General features: G+C 39.9%; 1 protein-coding gene across 1 annotated transcript in view; it reads right to left on the bottom strand.

Moving 5' to 3' along the window:
* The window catches only part of ATG10 (autophagy related 10), an 85173-nt gene that overhangs the window by 5853 nt on the left and 54919 nt on the right, over positions 1–24401 (bottom strand). The window contains exon 4 of the mRNA XM_082335864.1: positions 15999–16096. Coding sequence (XP_082191990.1) covers positions 15999–16096 — 98 coding nt within the window. The remainder of the gene's footprint in view (positions 1–15998; positions 16097–24401) is intronic.

The following is a 24401-nucleotide window of genomic DNA, read 5'->3' as shown; positions in this document are numbered from 1 at the left end:
AGCTCTGAGGAGGAAGTACAAGACAGCTGCCAATAAAAATGCAAGAGTTATCAAAGCCCTGAATGATTTCAGAATTGGTAATGGGCTACAGAGCCTTTTCCTTGCCAGGTCACCAGTTCAGATTTGGCCCAAGCTGGCGGTAGCTAGAACTCATTACTGTACAACGGCTGTATATGCAATTGTCAGGTTTCGCACAGTCAAAGTACCATTAATTAGTGCCCTTGCTGATAGTCACTGCAGATGAGTCCAGAACTGAAGATGGTGGTTTATCTTGTCACCATAGGGGGCAGTCCCTGTAGGTCAGCTCTGAAGTTAAAAAACAAAAAGCAGGAAACTTGCACTTCTGCTGCTCATGGCATGCCCTGAGACAGGGCTGTGTGTCTGCAGTACGATGAATCCCAAGTCCTTCTCAAACACTACCAAAAGTGTAAGAATGAAGGAAATTTTGTGCTGCATCAGCTTCATGAGCATATTTACTACCTGCTGCAGTCATCTGGTGGAATGATGATATTCCATGTGCAGTGAAATGTATCCTGAGCAAACTATTAGGGCAGCAATACTAGCCTTCAGCCAGCCTGATCCATCAGCCAGTTACATGAAAAATACAAAGTCCTACTGGGACTTCATGCAAAAAACCCTGCCACTTTAAAGAGTATAAAAGAGTCTTCCCACTTTTAGTTTACAATTAATCTTTTTCCAATTGGTCACGTAGCAATGCATTTTAGAGAGTAATGTGTGAGAGTTTCAAGTCAATTCTCACAATGACTCACTGGCCTTGTACAGCAAGAACCCATCTGCGGGTTGCCCACAACTCTTCTGGACAGTAATACACTGACACACAGCTTATGTGAAATCAACAGCATTATTTTCTTGTATCTATCTATGATCTTGTATCTATCTACTTATGAGGCTGATTGATAACACTGTTCAGCACCATACACTGGAGTCCATCATACATCTGCATATCCCTCTGAGTCTGACCCAATTTTCATGGGAAATAAAATTTTTACAGGTCGCAACTAGCTCCAGTGAATTTGAAAGTTCAAAATGTTGCTTCATTTATTTTCTGTAGAAAGACCTCTTTACTAGGTGACTTCAAGAAAGATTTGTAAGGATGTTCTGTACCCATTTCTGTAGCTGTTACCTCAACTCCTCCCATACAAAACCACGCAAGAGATCATGGATGAAAGATGTGAAAAGTTTCATTGGGTAGTTTGAAAATGAATGTAGTTTTGTTTAGGAATGCTACACAAGATTGAATGTGACTGAGCACTGGCAGCACAACAGCTTACTATTCGTTAGCTGCACAACTATAACCATCCGTGCACAGGTGCTGAGCTGCCTCAGTTGTGAGGTTAAACTGGTGAGCTTAAATGTCTTTCACTGAGGTTCATGGTAGATAGTGGGCCTGAGCCCTCAGCAACAACAACAAAAAATGAATGCTACAGGCTCCGGGAGGGCTAAAAAACATTTCAGCTGAGCAGCAGCTTTTTCTATGTGGTGCTAGAAGGCCTCTTCCCATAAAGTCCATCAGGGATGTGAAGGCTTGATCAACCATCCTTCACGTGTCCTGTCATCGTTTACTAATGAAACTGGACTGTCCCTCACAGGGTCATCAAGAGTTAAGATGTAAAAAAATAACTTCATCCCCTCTCCTGTGAACTGCCTATAGCACAGTGAAATGTTAAGACATGAATCTGAACAGTGGCAAAGACTGGGTAGTTCCTAAGTACAAGTATAATTAAGTCTAAAACTTCCATCAGATTGGATTATGTCATTTTATCAAGCAGTGCGTATTGGAAATACTATCCATGTCAGATTTAAATTAAAAATAAACATTACTTCAGGTAACGGGTAATTGCCTGTAGGTATCTGTACTGTGCTCTGCTCTTCTCTTCCCCAGCCAGCAGGTATTTTGTTGTCAGTACATCTCTTGTAACAGCACCATTTATTTTCTCTGTCATAACTGGAGCTCTTCCAGTAGTAATGGCTTCTATTTTCTCCAGTGCTACATTAAACTGCCTTTGAGCATCCATCATAACATTTATGGTCTCACCATTTATGATAGTGCAAGGGATTTGTGCCTGAAACTGCCTCCTCCCCAATCCAGTTTGCATGATGTTGCTTTGCAAAAACAAATTCATAGAGGGGTGTGAAAACTTTCATGCAGGATACCACCAAACACCACAGCCAGGACCAATTCTTTTCAGACATTTTCCCAGCAGTGTTCCCAGTCTCAGTCATCAGGTCAGAAAAAGAAGGCAAGATTAATAAAACATGTCCTCCATAATCTCTTCCATTTAGGGAAATGGAAATAACGATGCAATGAATAAAGAAGTTGCAGGCTCTTCCCTTTTCACCAGTTTTTGTCCACACTTACTGAAACAGATGCCTGTTTTTAAGTAAAAGTCCTTCACACATGATACTGTAAGTATTTTACGTTCTTGAATTCACAGTCTATCTTCTTTTTCATTCCTTGTTTTTATACATCAACAGTAACTTACTTGTTAATAAATTCTAACTCTACTCATTCAGAAAGAAAGTAATAAAATTCTGCTCTTCAGATTGACTGTGCGTCCTGCAACCAGAACAGTAACTGTGCACATGTGGAACTTAAACCATGTTGAACTTGAGGTTAAAGGGATTGCTTTATGCTTAAATTACACATGTGCTCAGGTTCAGGTGTAAAAAGTGAGTAACATTTTTATGAATAAGGGCTAGGGAGACTTCAAGCCAGAGCACTGAAGCCAGATGAGTATATGCACGTTGTCTTTACACAGACCAGTAACGGTGCTTGCAAAGGCAACAGGACAGCAACAGTTGTCACAAGAAAAATGTTCCAAACTTCTCTCTCTCCCCATCTTCTCACAGATTTTCCTCTAATAATGGAATTACTACAGCAGAAACTCTATTACTATGGAATCACTATGTTGCAGATGCAACATTAAGGAACTGTAATGACATAGGGAATTTTGATCATCATGATAGAAGGTATAGATCATAGTAATAAAGCTGTTGTTAGGATATTAATTGTATAGGGCTTTTCCATCCTACTGACATAGGTTGCAACATTTCTATTAATGCAGCCATTTCGTAAAAATAATATTTTAGTAATAGGATTGGTATTGGTTACAGAGAAATTACAGTTTAAAAAATTTTCAGAGAGGGCAAAATGGCTGTTGAAAGACATGTGCTTGCTGTAATAGCCATCAACTCCAAAAAAGCCTAAAAAAAAGTCATCAACTCTAAAAAAGCCATTTATCCTAGTGGGCATGGGATACAGTTTCGTACCTGGGACAGGTGACATATTTATAGTCACTTTGATTTCAATTTACAAGCAGAAGCCAAGTTATCCTACTGATATAACTGAGGAAAGTTTCTGTAACTTTGCCGTAAAACCTATAGAAGCACTCCCACTGCTAAGCCCGTTGAAGATGAAACAACCTACTTCTGGCTGTAACGGGTGCTGAAGAATGACTATGAAAGTGCAACTACCGCTGTTCTCCTGCATTTTCTTAGACAATCAAAATAAATCCGCAATGGTACTGAGCAAAGGAAAACTTGAAGGGACCCTGATGAGACAAAAAGAAGTGCAAACTAGGCCAAAAAAGCAAATTTCTGTCATTACTGAACCTCTTTTTAGAGGAGAAGGCTGCAGAGGGATTTTGATTTATGCTCAAGTTCTTTGCAGACGAGCAGTTGCAATTGCCCTTATGATTTAATGTATCTGTTCCCTGTGTGTTTCGAAAGACATACCAACTAACTTTAGTGACAAGCTTTTATTAATACTTTTACTACTACTAACCCCACATAGCCAACTAAGGTGGATCCTATCCTTCTTTCATCAAATATGAAGTCCAAGCTGAAGAGGCAATTAATCAAACAGATAAGTTTTTTTGAGGAAAACAGAGTTACTTTGACAGATCCTACAACACAAATATATGAGGACACTTAATGCAGCTAGAATTTCTGTAAGGTGAACCACACCTACCACTTCGTACCTGCTGTTTGAAATCCATCATGGCCACCACGGGGGAAATGCAGGTTCTGAAGAAACAAACACTTAATGGCACAAACTGCTCTTTTCGTAAAGGACATCTTAAAACCCTGCTAATGTCATTAAGCCTGGCTGATCACAGCCTGAATGCTGCCTCTTGACTACAGCTTGCAATAAAACCATCTTTTGCTTCGGACACGGCTCTGACCACCATGCTCCATGCACACATCGCTTCTATATTGCTAACTCATTGCTACTTATGTTGACAGCTGCAGCTTCTGCTGAATGTGACAGCTGAATATGTCTACAATTCGACGCCACAGAAACATCAATCTTGCTTTTCCATTTTCAAAGCTATCAATCAGAACTATCAGGGTGCATCCCAAACAGGAACAATACCTCTATTCACAATATTTGAAGACAACTTTACTTCTCCTGTACAGTGCACAGTGCAAGTTAGAAAGTCACAGACAAAGCCAGTTTGCCAGAAGTAAAGTGTTTTCAAGGGTGGCAGACGGAAATGGGTTTAAATCAGAAGTTTTACTTTAGTTCACTTTACATCTTTAGGCCCTTCTTATTTTAGGTGTATTCAAAAGACAAATATATTCTCCATATAGTGATTTCTATAACTAGGACAATGATAACAACACAGAAGACTGCCATAAGATCTGATATGCATATGTGCTTTTTGTGCAGAGCTAACTTATTATTGTAATACTTGATACTAGAGAATACAAAATACAGTAACTAGATGACCAAGACCTATTTCATATTTCATCCCCAAAATCAGTTTATCTGCCTGATTCTAGAATATTTGCAGTTTTGAGGGAGTGGTGATCCTTTTTTACAATTTATAATTCTATTATTTTTTTTAAAGTTATGGAATAGCTAACAAAATATCCTGGAAAAGCATACGTAAGAGGTAATGCAGGACAAGCACAACATTAATCAATCACTGCTGATATGCATACATGTATGTATTTATGTATTTATGTACTTATGTACTTATGTATTTATGTATTTATATATATAGAATAAGGTTTGAATTATTAATTTTAAGAATAAGGGGAATCAAAGCACTAGGTGACGCTCAGACGAAACTATGTTTTTAAAGCTTAAACTTCTCACAGGCATGTAACTTGCATTTAGGATTCTTTAAGAAAACTTTACAGTTAAAATTGGCAGGACCATAGTTATATTGTCAAGAAATGGCATTTCAGCCATTTTCCTAAGAAAATAAACAGATGATTCTTCTTCCATGCTTGCCAAAATAAGATTAATTCAGTTGTCATCATTTTAGTTATGTAGCATATATTCTTAATTAATTACTATTTAAAATCTGTTCTTAAGTTAAGAGATTCATCTAAGGTGCAAAACTGAAAGATACAACAAGCTGTGGAAGTATGGAAAAGATATTGGAGACAGATTTCCTACCCTGATTGAAAAATGGTAAGTTAAGAAAAAAATCCATACTGGCATTTCACAAATGCCCTGAAAGGGTTCATTTTATAATCCCAGGAACTCCTGGATAAAAAGATATTGGGAAGAGAGATTTCATAAGACTTTTGAGTCTAAAATACTGTGACCAGCAAATGGGATGGCATATATTCCTACCTCCTCTTTACAGTTTATCAAGAAGGTAATATTACTGATAGCTATAACAGTCAGAAAACAGACAATTACCACGAGGTAATGAACGAAAAGCAAATTTCTGCTGCTGCAGAGCAGCAGAACACTAATTTAACTATATCAAATATAAGGAGGCAATGACGTGTCCATCGAAGTGTGACTCAACTCTTATTTTGAGTTCAGGCCAAGGGAAGACTTTCTTTGTTCCTCATCTCTCCCTACAGTGGCAGATGTCTGTGCTCCCCTCCTCCAGTCAAAGCATCTTATACTACCTATCATTTGAAATAACATTTGTTGGACCAAGTACTCTGAATCACTATTGAAACTGAATATCCAATGTTCTTGCACAGACACGAGAAGACTGTCAACACTCATGGTAATTCTCCTAATGACACACTCAACATAATGCTACAAACTTTGTACTACCTAAAAGACAGTTCTGTCACAAGTTTGCCCAAGATACTTACAGATCTCTATATGCAGCATGGTAGAGTCAGAGGTTTGAACAGGGATTAGCAACCACCAGAACAGCGAATGCTGGCACTAGAAAGGTGGACAACAGAAAACACCAAAAGGACACTGAAACTGTGCCCTGCAAAGCTAAAGTGCCCACCACAGGACTGCAGCTAAATGCTTTCATGAAACTGGTATTTGGAGTTTAGAAAAGACTTTGATCACATCAGTGTCTTGGTCAATAGAGGACTGAAACGCTAAGCTCTCTTCTGAGAGCACAAAAGAACTACAGCTTATAGAAGCTTGAACCCATAATTTCTACAGGAGCTATAGCTCCCACTCTGCAGGGGGATTTTGGGTCATCTCTCTCGTCATTCTTGAATCAGGCTGCTATGCAGTCAGAGTACAATATACAAAAAGAGAAGCCAAAAAGGGACTGGGGTTGACTTTCAACTTCAAGGGCTGTCAGCTGGTTTTGTGAGCCTTGGAGATTGTATACAGCTTCATACAGAAATCTGACTATATGGAGTAAATTCATCTCCTTGGATGAGTTCACGTTCTTTTTTGAACCTCAGACTGCCTTAAAAAATATAAGGTGCCTGACTGCATTGGACCAATGGTCCATCTAGCAATGCATTCTGTCTCCAACAGTGGCAGTTGCAACAGCTATTTTGGGAGAACACAAGTCTGGCCTCTTTCTGTGGTTCACTCCCCTTCTACTGCTCCAGCATGTCTGCTGTATTAAGGATGATGGAGGACGCATTCCTGCCTGGTAATTTTGCATCCATTTATGGACAAGTGGTCTCATGAATTTGTCTAAATGCTTTTGAACTGCTGATACCATCTGCTTCCACAACTTGAGAACACAGGTGCTTAGGCATAAATTGCTTTCTGGTAACACGGATACCCAACATCCATTTAAATGGCACTGGTAATGCCTTTTTTATTTGGAAAAAAAAAATCTGCCAAAGGGCTTGACCAAAAGCCCTTGCTGCAGAAAATAAAAAAGAAAATTATTAGAAAGTTTTCAACGTTTTGTGGCTATACCAGTTGCCTCCCAAATGAAGCTGAATGTGTCATATATGATATCCATTTCTTTCATATTGTGCAATCAATGTTGTTGTATATTTTAGAATTTTTCACAAAAACATTCAATAAGGGGGGGGGGGGCTCAGTAAGCAACTTCATTCCAGTTGTGAATTTATGTCCATAAAGTCTTACTGGGAAAAGCATGATTAAACTGTAGTGCAGCTACACATTATTAATTAATGCTTAGTTTTAAAATAAAACCTACTTGCTAGCTTGTACAGTACTACCGCTTGGTTTAAACCACAGAAGTTCAATACATCACAGAAAATTTTAGTTGAAAATAAATATCCACCCAGCTTTCCCATTCTTTGATTTTTCCCTGTGAAACAGCTTTCCAGTCTATATTGGTAAGAATCCTTTTCCTCAGGAAGTAGTACTAATAATTTTCAAAAAATATTAGCAGGGGATCCATAGCAACTGTTGATATGACTCAAAATGATTTAAGAGCGATCTTAGCAACCTTCTGTTAAGATATACTGTATACAGCCTCCCCCACTTAGCAAAATCCCACAATATGGCAAGAAAGATTTGTATGTCTAAGAATAGCTACCTACACACATTTTTCAAGATGACTGAGCCATAATGATTTAAATCCTCCCTACCACAGTTTCAGCAAGATGTGCCTCTACAACACTACATCAATGTGTTCTGTTCAGAGTTTTGAATCTTTCCCGTTTTTTAAATCACACCATTAACATCCCTGACATTTTAGAAATAATGTTTATTGATTTTTCTGTTAACACTGCTATAAATTAAGTGATGTAATGGACAGGATTATTGAAGTACAATAAAGAATATGTCTTCCAGATTCTTAACTACATATTGAAAAAGAGCAGACTCTGGATTAACATAGAAATAGTGCAGTTCTGTGCTGTTATTTGGGTAGTTTAGGTTTGGTTGACTACTTTTTATATGACAGAATGGACATAAAACAGAGATGATATTAGAAGTACCTGCTACGTATCAAATGACAGAAGAAAAACACCTCATTCAGACGAAATTGAGAAATAAATGTTGAGAAAAAAACAGATACAGGAGAATTCCTTATCACTTGCTATTCTGAAACTTAAGATGAGTACTTTGTGGGACAGAGTTGCTAACTCATCCCTTTTTGTAGTAGAAGTGCTATTAGTAAATGGAAACAACTTTATTCATTGTAGATGAGGACTCAAAAAAGGGTTGAACAGTCTGCACCTGAAGATGCACGAACAATGCAGAAGGAAACCAGCAGAATCAACTTCAGTCCTAACTTGACTAGCATTGGTATCAACAGTCCACAGCTTTTTATTTTAAGGGTTACACAAGGTGAGCCCTTAAGTTAAGACCTGAACCACTATGGAGGATCTTTTAATAGACCACCACACAGAGAACAATGATCTCCCATATTTAAGAATTCATTCAAGGTTACAGAACTGCAGGAACACACCAAAGGAGAAATAAACTTTGAAAAAAGGTATATTTGCAGAGACCGCTATTCATGTTAGACCACTAGGTTTATCTTTTCTGCAGTGCCATGAAGGAGGAACTCATGAAAAAGAAGTTTTATGAGAAGACAGAGTTGACAGAATAACACAATCAATGCGACCACAGGAAACTTCTCATTCTTAAGAATCCTGAAGGTTTTTGCACCCTTCTGGAAGCAGAATTTCAGACTGGCAGAAGATCTGAGTTAATAATCCTGAGGCTTAGATTTGTGCTGTCCTCACAAACTGCTACATTTACAGTTGGTATGAGAATGCTCTGAATGTCTTTTTCTGGAGAGACAGCAAAGTACTAAACAAGCAAAATGCTGATTTACTGATGGCAAATCAAGAACCAAAGTATCACACACGAAGTGTGTTCACTCCTGTGGCTGGAGGGAGTGCCCTGCACACACGCCTAGAAGTCATATTTTAGTAATAGAAGTAACTGCATCTGAACAGCTTTGGTTAAAAAAGGCGGGAGGAGGAGGGATGTATGGACACATGTGCTCTGTAACTTCTATAATCCTTCAAAGTCCTGACCCACAGATTGTTTTTTTAGACTATTTCTGCAGGACTTTCAAGTCACTAAGCTTTCATTCTTGTTTTATTGGGCAGTTTTTCAACTGTTGAGCCTCCTGTAATAACGCAATTCGATTTCTATCCTTGGATGTTTGATTTTACATTCCATCATCACAAAGCATTGATTAAGCCTTAGCACATATACTTGATTGTGTTTATGACTTTGTTTTCTCAGGGGAAGGTCAGGCTTTATGACAACATCACACTGTTAAAAGCAAAATTTTTGGTGATACTTAGTACTGACTGTGATCAGGTTCATTCATCAGCTTTTAAAGTTCTCTTAAAATTTTTAAAATTCTCTTCCTGTTTGCTTCTACACAGGAAAAAAATAACTAAGACATGGACTTGCACAAGTTACAAGAATAAAAAATGGACTTGGGCACATACGTTCAAGGGCTTGTATCTAAAATTTGTAAAATTATTACTCAGCTTCATCGTAGCCTTAGAACTGCATGTTTCCCAGAGTGTTGTCTCTCCTCACAGGAAAAAAACCCCACATTTGTCACTGGGCATGTGCATAAACTGTATCTTGAAAAGGTGATCAGTTTATGGCCTACACCCTGATAGGACTCTCAGAGTATGTCTGTGACAGCAACACAGGCAACCCGTAGGCATTCATGCAGCATGCCTACCAAAGCAGGTCTTGCACAAACATATCAAAAAGAAAGACGAGAAAGCAGTTACACCTCCCCTTTACTCTACAAGCAAGTAGAGAACTAACCTGAGACATGAGAGACCTAGATTCAAATTTCTTTTCTGCTTGATTTAATCTCTTGACTTCCTAGGAGAGCAGTTCATCATTGACCTACATGGTATTCTGAAGTGGGAATGCTTCACTTCCCCTTGTTGAAGTCATTCTACTTTGTATATGCTTTTATAAATACCCATTAGGGCAAGGAAAGGATGAAAAATTACTAGTGTCTGTACTCATTTTTTTTCAATCCAATAAATATTCTACTATTCTTAAACAAATTTCAGAAGGTTCCTGGGAAATAAATGGGCCTCAGTTTACCTTCTAATAGGTGACTGTATACATCACCAATCCAGTACCATTTCACACTCTCTGCAGAAAACAATGACTCAACTGGATGTGGAGACTACACTACTGTCTTGGTCCTTGATGCAGGTACTTCAAAATAGGTTTGGAGCACCCAACCATACCAGGATGAAAATTCATGCACTGCCAACACCTATCCCATACCCATACACCTATCCCATACCATACTAACAAAAAAGGACTTCAGTCTGGAAGACTGTCATCTCAGCACCTTTTCATAGACAATCAGTTATCTTGTAGCTGGAAAAATATAAACATGGATCACTAAGATAGTTGAGCATCTCTGTTCAGTTTTTTTAATTTATATTTTTAAATAGTTAAATTATTATCTGAACTTTTGGCCATTAGACATACATCAAAATTTTCAAAGCAGCTTTACTGATGTATGCAGTAATGTGTATAGCTTATATGGAAGTGTGTATACAGTAGCTGGTGAAGTTATTATGCTCTTTAATCTTCATGATCTTCAGGTTTCTAAAAATTAGAGGACAAAATCTGATCTTCTCAGGTACTTATGGCCTCTGTATTTCCAACTTCTACAGTGAGGACCTAATACCACATAGTCTGAAAACAGAAGTTCTGTCTATAACCGTATAGTCACCTTCTGCTGCTTCACATTTCCCATTCATCTTGGGAGAGATTTCCAAAATGATAAAAGGTAAAATGTAGCCTTTACAGATGAACTAAACTCTAGTTATCGTGTTTTTTAAATTCCTGAATGTTAAATCATGCACTACCATGTGGTAAAGTACGTTCACCTTTATAATCAGGAAGATTTCTCCCCCTTTGTTTCATTTCTATTCTCTACTCTCTTTGTCTTTGCTTTTGAACCTTTTTCCTATTCTCGTGTTTTTTTCCTTTAGAATTGTCTCATCATTTCGCATTTGACCATGGCACTTTTGGACCGCTGCCAACTTAACTATGCCTCTGGTATATTATACCTGGATATTAATGTCGTGGATCTGCTGTTCAGTTACACAAAGGACCATTATGTTTGAGCTGTTTTACACAATGCCACTATGTATTTACCTGAAACTGTACTGGACTTCTCTGCTGAATATCAGAGTACACGTGAGAAAAATATGTGTCTCTCTTTCTGCCATCCATCCTTCATCTTTCTTTTGTCTAGACTTTTCTTTCCATTTACTGTAACTTTCTTTTAGCTTTCCATTTACTGTAGCTTTCTTTTAGCATTTGCCTGAGTTTTTGGAGAATGTGTCGTGGTTTTGTTTTCCACTATTAATTGAAATATCTCCAGGAGCCTTAATGTTATTTTTACATTCTTCCTACTTTCAACTTCTCTCAGTCTGATATAGCTGTCTTTTTCTCCTCCCGCCCTCTTCCAAACATCTAGATCTCTTATTTGCTATTACAGCTGATATATAACTGGCTTAATAAGTACTTTTAAAAAGCAATGCAGTCAGGAAAAACACCAGAGCAGGCAGCCTGAGGAGCCCAGAAGGTTACCCAGCATGGTGGTATGGGGGATGCAGGGCTGGGATTCCCTCCTAAGTCAAGCTGAACACGAAAATCCAACTGAGGGACAACTGCGGAAAGCTCTGTTTGTCTGCAGTTAAGGAAAGGCTACAAAGACTTGGAAGGGAGCTTCTTGTAAAGAGTACATTTCTAGCATCCATTAATTTGAAAAGGTGAAGAGACATTCTTTTGTGCAGAATGTGTAGAGAGAAATAACTAATACAGGATATCCTCAAAAGCACCCACCAAGTTACAAGTGAACTATTCAGGAGACGGGCATGCAATGTCTGCAATTCCATTTCTGACTCTTTGTAAAAAGAAGCTAAAATCACAGTTGGCAAGGGTTCTGAAATGCAACAGTAATCCATAAATACTCCTTAATTTTCCTGTCATTGCAGAATTAAGCTACTTCCAGCTCACACAGATCTTACCAGGTGTGCTAAATTGATGTCATTATAAGCCATCAGGAAATACCCACAGAGACCTGTAGCAACATTTAGAAGTTTTGTTAAACAGCTGTGTGTTATAATTGATTTGTATTATTTAAAACAGCTAAAGCAAGTTATCGCCGGATGTAGAAAAGGGATGACTGAAGACTCCAGGGAGATTTAACTCAGAAGAAAGCCAATCATAGGAACTTCATTTGAGCATTTTAAGATTATTACTAGAGGAAGTGCAATTAAATCATCACCATTTATCAATTATCATTATAAAATACTGCGCAACCTTATCATGTTAATTTATTTATGAGAAGGTAACCAGTTGACTTCTGCTTTTTGCAACAAAAATAATCTAGTCAGTAAAAACAGTTGAAGATGTTTCCTCTGAAAATGAGTGTGACTTTTCACAATAATCAAAAGTAACTAAAAAGTTCAAATTTTCCCTAAAATTTGCTTTTGGCAATGTAATTGCCAAAAAGCTAAATTCTTTGGAGCTTAGGCAACGTCTGAGTTTCTGATCTCAGATATATTTTACCATAGAAAGTATAAGCCAAAATACAGTTGTATCAAAAATGTGCACAGACATGGCACCCACATTTCATAAAATACATGGACTATAAGTGATTAGTGTAAGATCCTGGATGTAGGAGGAAAAAAAGGCACTATGACTTTTTTTTCCCTTATCTGCTAACTATTGAATCAAAGTAGAAAATCAGCCCTAGTTAAAAGTTAAGTAACATTATGTGTGGATGGTGGTAAGCTCAATTTTTCTTCCCAGTAGTGGGTTGCATGTAGAATTTAAAATTCCTATCTGTTTTGGAGCAAAATCCTAAACCTTTTCTCTCTGCTGTTCATGTGTACTGAGAGTTCAAGCCTGATTTGGTGAGTTTGCCCAGTGACTTGCATTATACAATCTGTGTCCCTGCAGGCAAAGCCTAACCCACATAACAAAATGGGTCAGCAGAAAAGCAGAAAGGTAAGAGAAAACTCTGTATTTCAATTCAGAACCCTGATTCATTTGAGGGGGAAAAACAGTCTTTTTCTTGTAGACCTAACTCTTGTTGTGATCTGAGGCTTGCAGGCTAGTGCTTACAGTATGTTTTTATTATCTTTCATAACTCCTTTGAGAATACTGATTTTTACTGCTGTTTTATATTTGGACTGGCGTATGCATCTGTCAGTTAACAAGGGGAAGTGTTTGTTGAACCAGTGGTTGCTGGCACTGAAAATACGATAGTGTTCACACTGCTAATTGTACTGGTGCTTTCCTCTGCTCTGGTTCAGCTCCAGAGATGTACACTTCCACAAACCATGCATTCCTTTGTCCTCTTATCACTTGACTGAATGACCATAAGCAAGTGCGCCCTCACTGCCTGGTGCCTTTCTGCTTTCATCTAAAATTAACACTGTAGACCTCTTAAAGCCGCTTTCCCGGAGGCTCTCTCTCGCAGCCATGTGGGAAAGTACATTTCCAATCCAGGAATGCAGCTGGGGCCTTTGGACCAAGCTCAATACTGATGTAAAGCAGGCTAACCTCGCTGAAGTCAGTGGAATTCAATGACCTTGAGCCACAGGTACACGGTCTTCAGGGAGAAGGTGAACATAAAAATGGCGTAGAAAAAAAAGTATAATAATTCCAAATTATGTAGTGGGATTGCTGGAGGATCTTAACATCTCTGGCTTCTGCTACCTGCCAGCAGTTCCAGTATTGTGTACAGTCTATATTACTCTAGGATAAACACATTTAACTTAGTTTGTAATCTTATTTAACTGAAAGTCACCTTAATGTTACGTTCAACAGTATTTTGCTGCTGTAACTTTGCTAATTTCTCAAAAATGTTTTTCCTTACATCTTAGTTTGCGTTTGTCACTGGACTCACATTGGTGAACTGCCTCTGGAGAGGTGTCACAGAGACAACAGGTTCAGTACTCCACACATTTTACAACCCATAAAACCTGTTTCTGCAAGCCTTTGTGTGTATGTATCTCACACACATCTCTAGTTATTATATGCAGGACAGTTTTACTTTACTGTTCCTTAAGAGACAAAAATAATCTCTGGGTGGGAGTGACCTGGTTTTCCTTTTGGCTTCCACCACTCTGATTTTACACATTCCAAACATATTGTTTATGCTTTATTCTCAGTAGTATTACATTATGATTTATTACCTATACAGAGCTGTAGGTTCTTTGCAGACAAATAGAAAGAGACTGTGCTTTCTACAGAGGAGCCTGAACGTGGCTTCAGGCCACAGTATAATGTGAGCGTGGAGAAGGCACACCACCTCTGTAGTGCACATAGCAGATTCTCCTGTACATTTCTGCAGGTGGGAATATAAACTATACACAAGCCAGAACAGCTCAGCTGGGAAATACCAGAGATGTCAGCCCTAAAGAATACCTAGCATCTGACCGTAGGGTTACTGGTCTCTGTCTACCAGGAATGCAAGAAGGTGGATGCACTGAAGGCAAGGTTAATTGAATCCCCTGCCTCTCTATACAGAAACAGTCATGATTTAGTTACAAATCTGAAACTTCAGCTATAAATCATAAAACTTTACTGAAAAATCTGAACTGCAATACTTTCTTGTGCAGAAAATCAGTTATCTGCTACTATATTACATTATTTTATTAAAACCTAGTTTTCTCATCTTCATGCTGCAGTAGACAAGTCAGGTAATTAATACTTTATGTAAAAGTGTGTATTACGAGAATCTTCAAACTCACAACTGGAATTCAGACATCCACAGCAAACATCAGAAACCAATGCTTGTTAGGTTCTCAGGGAGCTATTATGATATAAATAATAGTCTGTGACTGCAAAAACATGAATGCTGCTTGTGTTCCCATGACTGAGTACCATCTACAAATAAGCATCCTGTAATTAAATTGTATTACTTGAATTAAGGAAACACCTGTAGAACTCAGTTGAGGTTACATCCCTGTTGTGCCAGCTGCTGTGATAAGAGACCTGTGTACCTGGAAACAGCTAAAATCAAAAAGTCAGGGAAGGAAAGGGGAGGAAGAAAGGACACATTAGTATCTTTGACAAGAAAAAATTCACACCCGGAGAGTCTCTGTTCTTTGTCCAAACTTGCACTGGAGGCCTGGAGCCGAGGGAAGAAACCAGAGTAACCAACTCAGCTCTGAACCATGTCTCACCCTTCCTTGAACAAGTATGACTGTTTCCAAGAGAGCCATCATCACAAGTCTGGGAATGGTTGATCAAATGATCTGGTGACTTTAAAACCACTTTAAATAAAAGTTATTTGAATAGCTCTAAAAGAAGGCAGTCATATCACAGTTTACTAATCTGCTTCCTCTTGTAAAACACAGCATTCATTAACTACTGATTCTTAAGGACATTAGTCGGCAATAACTTATTATTTGATTGAGAGACCAATTTTCTCTTCTTCAATCCTAAGGATTGCAAGTCTATTTAAAATTGAAAATTACACAGTCTTTTTTGGTAATTTGATTAATAGACAATCTGTGAAATGTTACACTAATATATTTTACTTATATAAATAGGTCTACTTTTGTATTTACCCGAATCCATGATTACTTGGAAATTGCCTGAAGTTTTCAGGATTGGCTTTGGAAAAGTATTTTAAATGAGAGATACTGTCACATTAAGTCTTAAGTGGTAAACAACCATATATCCTTCAAAATCCAGGACTAAAACTATCGTTGGTAACTGGTTCAGCACAACCTCAGTTAGACTTTTATATATTTTACTTGTGTCCAGGAAGGCCATTTAGGATTCAGACATATATTGCATTCATCAATTTTGTAAAGGACCAGTGGTTTCTCACCTGCTGTGTAACAGTGTCCCAGGGCCCCTCCAGCAGACGAGCCTGGTAGCATGCATGAACACTTTTCCATATTTCATCCAGAGTTAAAGGTCTTCCATCTGGGGGGGGGAGGGGGAAACAACCACCCACAGTCAAACCTCTTAAGCATGCAATATCTTTAATACAGAATAGGAAAAGTAAATCTGAAAATACTGATTATCTGGAAGCAGATGGAAAAATAACAGCAAAAATTGACTGAGCTCCTTCTGGCCCCATAACTCCAAAACAGTGTTGTTTAAATCCTGACTGAAGGTGCATATAAAACTACCCTAAATTCCCTGTTCAGCTTTCTTCTCTGTCACCTGAGAGTAACAACTTACTGTTCTGGCTGTAAGGTGTGAAGTTAAACTAATTTTGTAAAACAATGCTTGGATAAGATAAATTTAAAACCACAAAATAATATTGTGAACAGTTATCTCACATAAATACATGCAATTCATAGTGAGAGAGTGGAAAAAATCTAAGGAACAGAATTCTGCAGAAAAAAGTTTACTGCATTTTGGTAACCTACATGCCCAGAATTTTTTCTTGAGCTGCATTTATATAAAATTGTTGCATCAGATTTTTAGTTGTGATGTTAGAATTATGCCAAGATATTAGTGTCAACCACTTAGAAAATAAGCATGTCAGTTTTTCCTGAATATTTGTTTTTGTCAAACAGCAATAGAATATTTTGATATACTTTCAGTAAGTAGCTTCATCTTGGCATTTATTACATGTCAGAAACAATTATCCTGTGATAAATAGTTTTATTCTACTGACATTTTCATGTCTGTAAAATGAACAAGATTTATTCACCCAATTAACATTTGAATGCCATGTTTAGATATAAATTAAAACCAGCTGCCTACAGCCTCTGTTTTATCTTATTTTAGAGAATCATAGAATCATAGAACCGTTAAGGTTGGAAAAGACCCTTAAGATCATCAAGTCCGACCATTAACCTAGCACTGCCAAGTCCACCACTAAACCACTGATGTTTGCATTTTTCAGGATGGGTCTGTTCTTCACCATTACTTGAATACCTGTTAACGTTTTCTCGATTTCCAGTAAGCCTTGTGACATGGCATTTAACTGATGTATGATAGATCTTAAATCCGAATCAGTGGTTCCTAGCTGACCCCTTAATTTGTTTGCTGCAACAATACAGGCCATATTTGATGTTACAGAACAAAGATCCAAAACTACCTTCACAGCTGCACTAACACTGTTAACAGCCAGCCGTTTAATATGAATCATATTCATTGTAAGAAACTTTTCATCAAAATTCAGAATTTGTCCCAGCTGAAGGAGTACATCAAGAGCTGCGACTTGCATGTAGCCACACCAGCTGGGATGCCACCCTGTGTGGTCTTCTAAGCTTGGTTTGCCTGCAGTAACAGAGCCAAGAGAAGTGAACACAGACTGAACAGCCAGTTTGGGATTCATCATCAAGCCAGCAGGTGCACCATCTGAGAGGACTCGGTTCCTGCCCTGGACCAGTACTGCTCTCTGTCCGTCTGTCTGTGCAGGTAAAGCCTCATCAAGGGGTAGTCCTAAAACTAACATGAAGCATTTTATTAAGTAAGAATTTGTATCGCCTAAAGGAAAGTGAACAAAGTAACCTGCCTAAGGGATCTCGAACTTTACAGTAGTACTATATGTTGCAAATAATTCCAACAAATGTGATTTTCTGAGTGTGTAGCATTTCATAGAATCACAGAATCATAGAATCGTTAGGGTTGGAAAAGACCCTTAGGATCACTGAGTCCAACAGTTAACCTAGCACTGCCAAGTCCACCAGTAAGCCATGTCCTCAAGCACCACGTCTACCCGTCTTTTAAATACCTCCAGGGTTGGAGACTCAACCACTTCCCTGGGCAGCCTGTTCCAGTGCCTGACTACCCTTTCAGTGAAGAAGTTTTTCCTAATATCCAACCTAAACTTCCCCTGGCGCAGCTTCAGGCCGTTTCCTCTCATCCTATCGCTTGTTACTAGGGAGAAGAGACCGACCCCCACCTCACTACAACCTGCTTTCAGGTAGTTGTAGAGAGCAATAAGGTCTCCCCTCAGCCTCCTCCTCCAAACTAAACAACCCCAGCTCCCTCAGCCGCCCTTCGTAACACTTGTGCTCTAGACCCTTCACCAGCTTCGTTGCCCTTCTCTGGACACACTCCAGCACCTCGATGTCCTTCTTGGAGTGAGGGGCCCAAAACTGAACACAGTACTCGAGGTGCGGCCTCACCAGTGCCAAGTACAGGGGCACCATCACCTCCCTGGTCCTGCTGGCCACACTATTCCTGATACAAGCCAGGATGCCATTGGCCCTCTTGGCCACCTGAGCACACTGCTGGCTCATGTTCAGCCGGCTGTCAACCAACACCCCCAGGTCCTTTTCCGCCAGGCAGCTCTCCAGCCACTCCTCCCCCAGCCTGTAGCGTTGCATGGGGTTCCTGTGACCGAAGTGCAGGACGCAGCACTGAGCCTTGTTGAATCTCATGCAGTTGGCCCCGGCCCAATGATCCAGCCTGTCCAGGTCCCTCTGTAGGGCCTTCCTACCCCCCAGCAGATCGACACTCCCACCCAACTTGGTGTCATCTGCAAACTTACGGAGGGTGCGCTCAGTCCCCTCATCCAGATCATCAATGAAGATATTGAACAGGACCGGCCCCAACACTGAGCCCTGGGGAACACCACTCGTGACCGGCCGCCAACTGGATTTGACTCCATTCACCACCACTCTCTGGGCTCGGCTGTCCAGCCAGTTTTTAACCCAGCGCAGAGTGCACTTATCCAAGCCGTGAGCAGCCAGCTTCCCCAGGAGAATGCTGTGGGAGACTGTATCAAAGGCCTTACTAAAGTCCAAGTAGACAACATCCACAGCCTTCCCCTCATCCACTAAGCGGGTCACCTTGTCATAGAAGGAGACCAGGTTAGTGAAGCAGGACCTCCCTTTCAAAGACCCATGCTGGCTGAGCCTGATCCCCCAGTTGTCCCGCACGTGCCGCATAATGGCACTCAAGATGATCTGCTCCATGACCTTTCCCAACACCAACATCAGGCTGACAGGCCTGTAGTTCCCCGGATCCTCCTTCTCACCCTTCTTGTAGAGGGGCATCACATTTGCTAACTTCCAGTCATCTCGGACCTTCCCGGTTGACCAGGACTGCTGATAAATGATGGAGAGTGGCTTGGCCAGCTCCTCTGCCAGCTCCCTCAGTATCCTCGGGTGGATCCCATGTGGCCCCATGGACTTGTGGGCATTCAGGTGGAGAAGCAGGTTGGTGACTGCCACCTCTTCGACAACTGGGGCTTCATTCTGCATCCTATCTCCATCTCCCAGCTCAGGGGCCTGAAAACCCCGAGGATGACCAGTCTGACTATCAAAGGCTGAGGCAAAGAAGGCATTAAGTACCTCAGCCTTCTCCTCATCGTTTGTGGCAATGTTTCCCTCTGCATCCAACAAAGGATGGAGATTCTCCTTGGCCCTCCTTTTGTTGATGATACATTTGTAAAAACATTTTTTGTTATCTTTAACTGCAGTGGCCAGTTTAAGTTCTAGCTGGGCCTTTGCCTTTCTAATTTTCTCCCTACATAACCTCACAACATCCTTGTAGTCCTCCTGAGTTGCCTGCCCCTTCTTCCAAAAGTGGTAAGCTCTCCTTTTTTTCCTGAGTTCCAGCCAAAGCTCTCTGTTCAGCCAGGCCGGTCTTCTCCCCCACCTGCTCGACTTATGGCACATGGGGACGGTCTGCTCCTGCACCTTTGAGATTTCCTTCTGGAATAACATCCAGCCTTCCTGGACTCCTTTGCCCTTCAGGACTGCCTCCCGAGGGACTCTTGTCAACCAGGCTCCTGAATAGGTCAAAGTCTGCCCTCTGAAAGTCCAAGGTAGCAGCTCTGCTGACCCCCTTCCTTACTTCTCCAAGAATCAAAAACTATCATTTCATGGTCGCTGTGCCCAAAACAGCCTTCGACCACCACATCACCCACCAGGCCTTCTCTGTTCGAAGTGTTTCTGCACATATTTATAAAAAACCACCGAATTCTGAACTTTAAGCACCATATAGCAGAAACAGGTGGCAAATAAAGTATCTGAGCATATTAACTAGCACGTAGCAGCATATTAACTAGCTATACTATGCCATACTCATGAATGTGAGACTTGTTAGACCGCCATGTCCTCTGTCTTATGATGGCAGATACCAGAGCTCTGCTGGAGATGGTCTAACATCTACTAAGAAATTTGTTACAAGAGCATGTTAACTTTAGAAGGATGTATTTGGATATTAGGAAAAACTTCTTCACCAAAGGGGTAGTCAGGCACTGGAACAGGCTGCCCAGGGAAGTGGTTGAGTCCCCATCCCTGGAGGTATTTAAAAGATGTGTAGATGTGGTGCTTAGGGACATGGTTTAGTGGTGGACTTGGCAGTGCTAGGTTAATGGTCGGACTCGATGATCTTAAGGGTCTTTTCCAACCTAAACGATTCTATGATTTATGCTCAGATCATCTGTGTGCAGGCAGTAGGAGATGCCACGCATACTTGCAATTTTCTGTTTTCTATTCAACCTGCAAAGACAATGCAGAGAAAGTTCAAGTGTAACATCTAGAACAACATACATTCTAATGCAAAATTTGATTTGCCACTCTAGATTTTGTTCCGTACACCTTTCTTTGTATCTGCGAATTTTTATAGTAACACTTGAGCAAATTTAGATCATACACATGGAATGGGTTACTCTGACTCTAACCATTAATCTCATTTACAGAAACAATCAAATATTGTTGAAGTATTAATCATATTATGGTTAAAATTGAGTTTTGTCTTTACCTCATGGATTTTATTACTTCATGTATGAGAAGCAGTATATCTTCCATTGTATTTCAGGATCAATTTATTTTCATTTCACAGAAAAAAACAAATACATCCAAACTGAAAGTTTCACTTCACATCGGAGTGAGATCACAGACAGTAAAATAACTAAATAGTTAATATAGAGTAATTGCAATGTTTCACATAGGAACAAAAAATTGATCTGGGCATTCTGATTATGCACTTACGTATTGAAATATGCTTGGATTTAAATTTCCCTACATTTTTAATTTTCTGCACTATTTTAATGTATTTCACTAAGCTTTAAATGAGTTTGAATTAAGTGTGGTTTTAAACTGAGTAAGCTTTCATACATGCTCCCAAGTATTGTGTTCCTGTAAATTCTTACTTAACTGATTAGCTCAGAAGATGGGAGGCCAGATGCAGCAGGAAAGAATAAGTTATCAATACTTAAGATGGATGTGAGGTTCAGCTACATAGCTAGGAACTGCAAGACCCTTGCAAAAGGAGAGGGGACGGATGGGCAGTTTCCCCATCCTCTTTTGTGGGATGAAGACCCAAAAGTCTATTGAAAGAGTTTTCTCACTCAATAAAACAAAATAAAATAAACCAACACAACTACACTAAGATCTTAAAATGACTGACAGAAGGACCCATTTCGGGTAATATGGCTGGATGTGTGCTTTATATTTTGAAGCTCCTCAGTTTGTGTGGTCATCTGCTTAGGATGATATAACTGAACCCATTTTATTTGCAAGCTCCCAGATTTGCACAAAACACACATCTGTATTCTTCTGGCACTTTTAGACCCTTTTTCCAGGGCTGCCAGCATTCACATGTTTAGCAGCCCTGTTACACATTCTTGCAACCCACTGAGACCTCAAATATCCAGCTGGGCTGACAGAGCAGTCTGTAATTGTTGCTGCTAGCAACAAGGGGCCACTGTGGCACCTGCTGAGCCAAGCAGCCTCTCTGCTTCTTGTCTCATTCTTTCCTGTGATGGAGCTGAACTCAAAAAGTTCAGCCAGAAAAGAAGGCAACAGCAGCATCAAGCCAAGACAAATGGCAGGAGAGGGAGGCAGAGGCTTCAGATTCACCCAGCAGTACATTTACTCATCATCCACCCACGACGACACAGCTGCTGAGGTGTTTGCAGCTTGTCCCAAGTCTTATCCCAAGTCTAGCTGGGAGCAGGTGTGCAGACAGAAGTGGAAGTTTGTGGTTATATGTACATTTTGTATAATGTAACTCATTAAATAATTATAGAGAGTGAAAGGAAATAGCTGCTTGTGGGTCATGCCAGATTTACTGTACCTTTGTCTGAAGCTCCATGCCTTCAATGCCACCCGTCTGGCACATGACCCATCATCAGCTCATCAGTACTAACCCAGGCTCTGCCAAATACAGACTCTTATACAATTAACCTTACATCTACCCAGCAAGAAAGGCCAAAAGAGCCTGGGAAGTAACCAACTAAGATTTTTGTTGAGAGAAAGGAGATAAAGGATAGGAGTCAAGAGCTCCTGAGTATGGGTTCAGTCTCTGCCATTAACTAAGGGCTTGAATCAACCAGTCCATCTGCCTTAATAGCCAGGCAAGAACAACTACAGCCTTTCTATCACAAACTCAGATTTTTGTTATTTAAACTGTCTAGACAATAACAAACTTTGCTGAGAAAAGCTTCTTGATGGTCCACTTGGGGTTAAATCATTTATGTCACCACAAGTAAGAAACAGTTAAAAAGCAGATGGCTGAGTGCCCCCTCACAGCAGCAAGGTGTGGCATTAAGACATCTAAGTTGCAGCTCCCAGCTGACTTGGCAGCTTAATTTCTGCAAAGAGCAGAAATTCTTTAGGCATACAAATTTCATGTACACTTTCAGAGAAAATTTTCAGGCTTTACAGGTTGCTGTATTCAGTTTTCTTGATGTTTACTGTGGGCTTTTAATAATTTCTTAGATTTCTAATTAAAGGTTACTTGACAGTTTTGGTGAAAGGGTGCACAAATTGTTTTGAGGCTTCATTCTAGCATACTTTCCAAAGAAATATTAGGGTTTTGTACTCTTAAGAAACCATTGCCACAAAAGAAAAAACACCCTTACAGCTTAGGAGAATATCTGATTATGCAAACTATTCGATTTTCTTTATGTCCAAAGCCATGATAAAACCAGTTCATATGGGACATGGTCTTAAGAGGAGCTATTTTTCTGAGAAAGGACACAGTGGTTACATGCTCTGAGTTCAGGGAGTAAGTCTATATTCTGTAAAGTGCATCAGTCACGCCCAGTACGGTTATGAATACAGCAAGTCATGCCTTCAGGGTTGCAGGAAGTTACATTATCTTACAAGCTCCCTCTCTCTAACCACTGATTAGCATGTTTTTCATTGGCAGGGATCTGTCTGTATGTCAGAGAGCTAGACATATTTTGAGCAGGTCAACTTGAAATCCCATTCCTTCTCTCTTTTCTAGAGGAGTTAGGCTGCAGTCCTCACTGACTCCCATTAGTCCTGCTCTTTCTTTTCAGTGCTTAGCCAGCATTCATGATTCTTCCTCTACCTTTGTAGCAAAAATAAGAAGAGAAGTGTGAGCCAAGCCATTATTTTCTTGACATGCAGGGTGATCCCTGAATGATGCCCGTGTCCACCGGCGATTGTGTTACTTCTATCTCACTGTCGGTGCAAGAGGTTTTTGAATGTATGGCTTCAGACGATGACAGTTCAGGAAAAGACCAAAGTTCCTTGACATCTTAAAGACTAAGTAAAGGGGAAAATACTCTCATGATTAAAGAAAGCTTACTGGACCTAGCCCAGCCCATCTGGCTGATGCCAGCATTGAAGGGGAAGGCTAATTGCCTATACCATCTGTCTCTAAGAGGGTTAATTGCTGACATCAGATACCAGCAGGGGTTCCTGCATTTCTTCAACTACCTAGCTGGTAATCTCAGAAGCCAGAGAAAGAAAGAAGGGCTCCCATTTCTGAAAGGTATGGCATGCATAAGACTGATTTTGGAGAAATGACACCTAGTTCTCTGAGACTCCGAGGTACTGAGGACCACTGCCTTGAGCTCCTGACAGACTGGGACTTCAGCAGGTCTGAATTTAGGAATATATGCCATGTGGGAAGTATCATGAGGTTGTGAAAAATGTTTATTACATATATATATGTACCCCAAAAATATCTTCTTGTAGCCTATAATGTTCCCAAACATCTTTCAAGACAGAGTCATCACACTTAATCATTACTTTCAGGTGAAGTATTTGTCCTTGCACAGAACAAGATCTTCCATGTAAATCTGTCCCCAGAGACTACCAAAAAGCTTAGATGTCTCTCAAAATGGTTTAGTTCTGTTGCAATCAAAATTTCAAACCCTTACCTTGCGCTACCTTACATATCAAACTTCTTATGAAAAAAAGAAGTCTAAAGATGAATTCCAGAAAATAAATTATTTCATCCAATTTAGACAGCAGCAAGGATAAGGATACACTGCAACTTTTGTCCTTCTGCAGGAAGAACTGATCTACAATGTTTGAGAACAATTGTTAGCAGAGAG

Source organism: Platalea leucorodia (genome assembly GCF_965183815.1).
Source record: "Platalea leucorodia genome assembly, chromosome: Z".
In the NCBI taxonomy this organism is placed as follows: Eukaryota; Metazoa; Chordata; class Aves; order Pelecaniformes; family Threskiornithidae; genus Platalea; species Platalea leucorodia.
The sequence above is the reverse complement of the archived record's forward strand: the minus strand, read 5'-3'. Positions and strand labels throughout refer to the sequence as shown.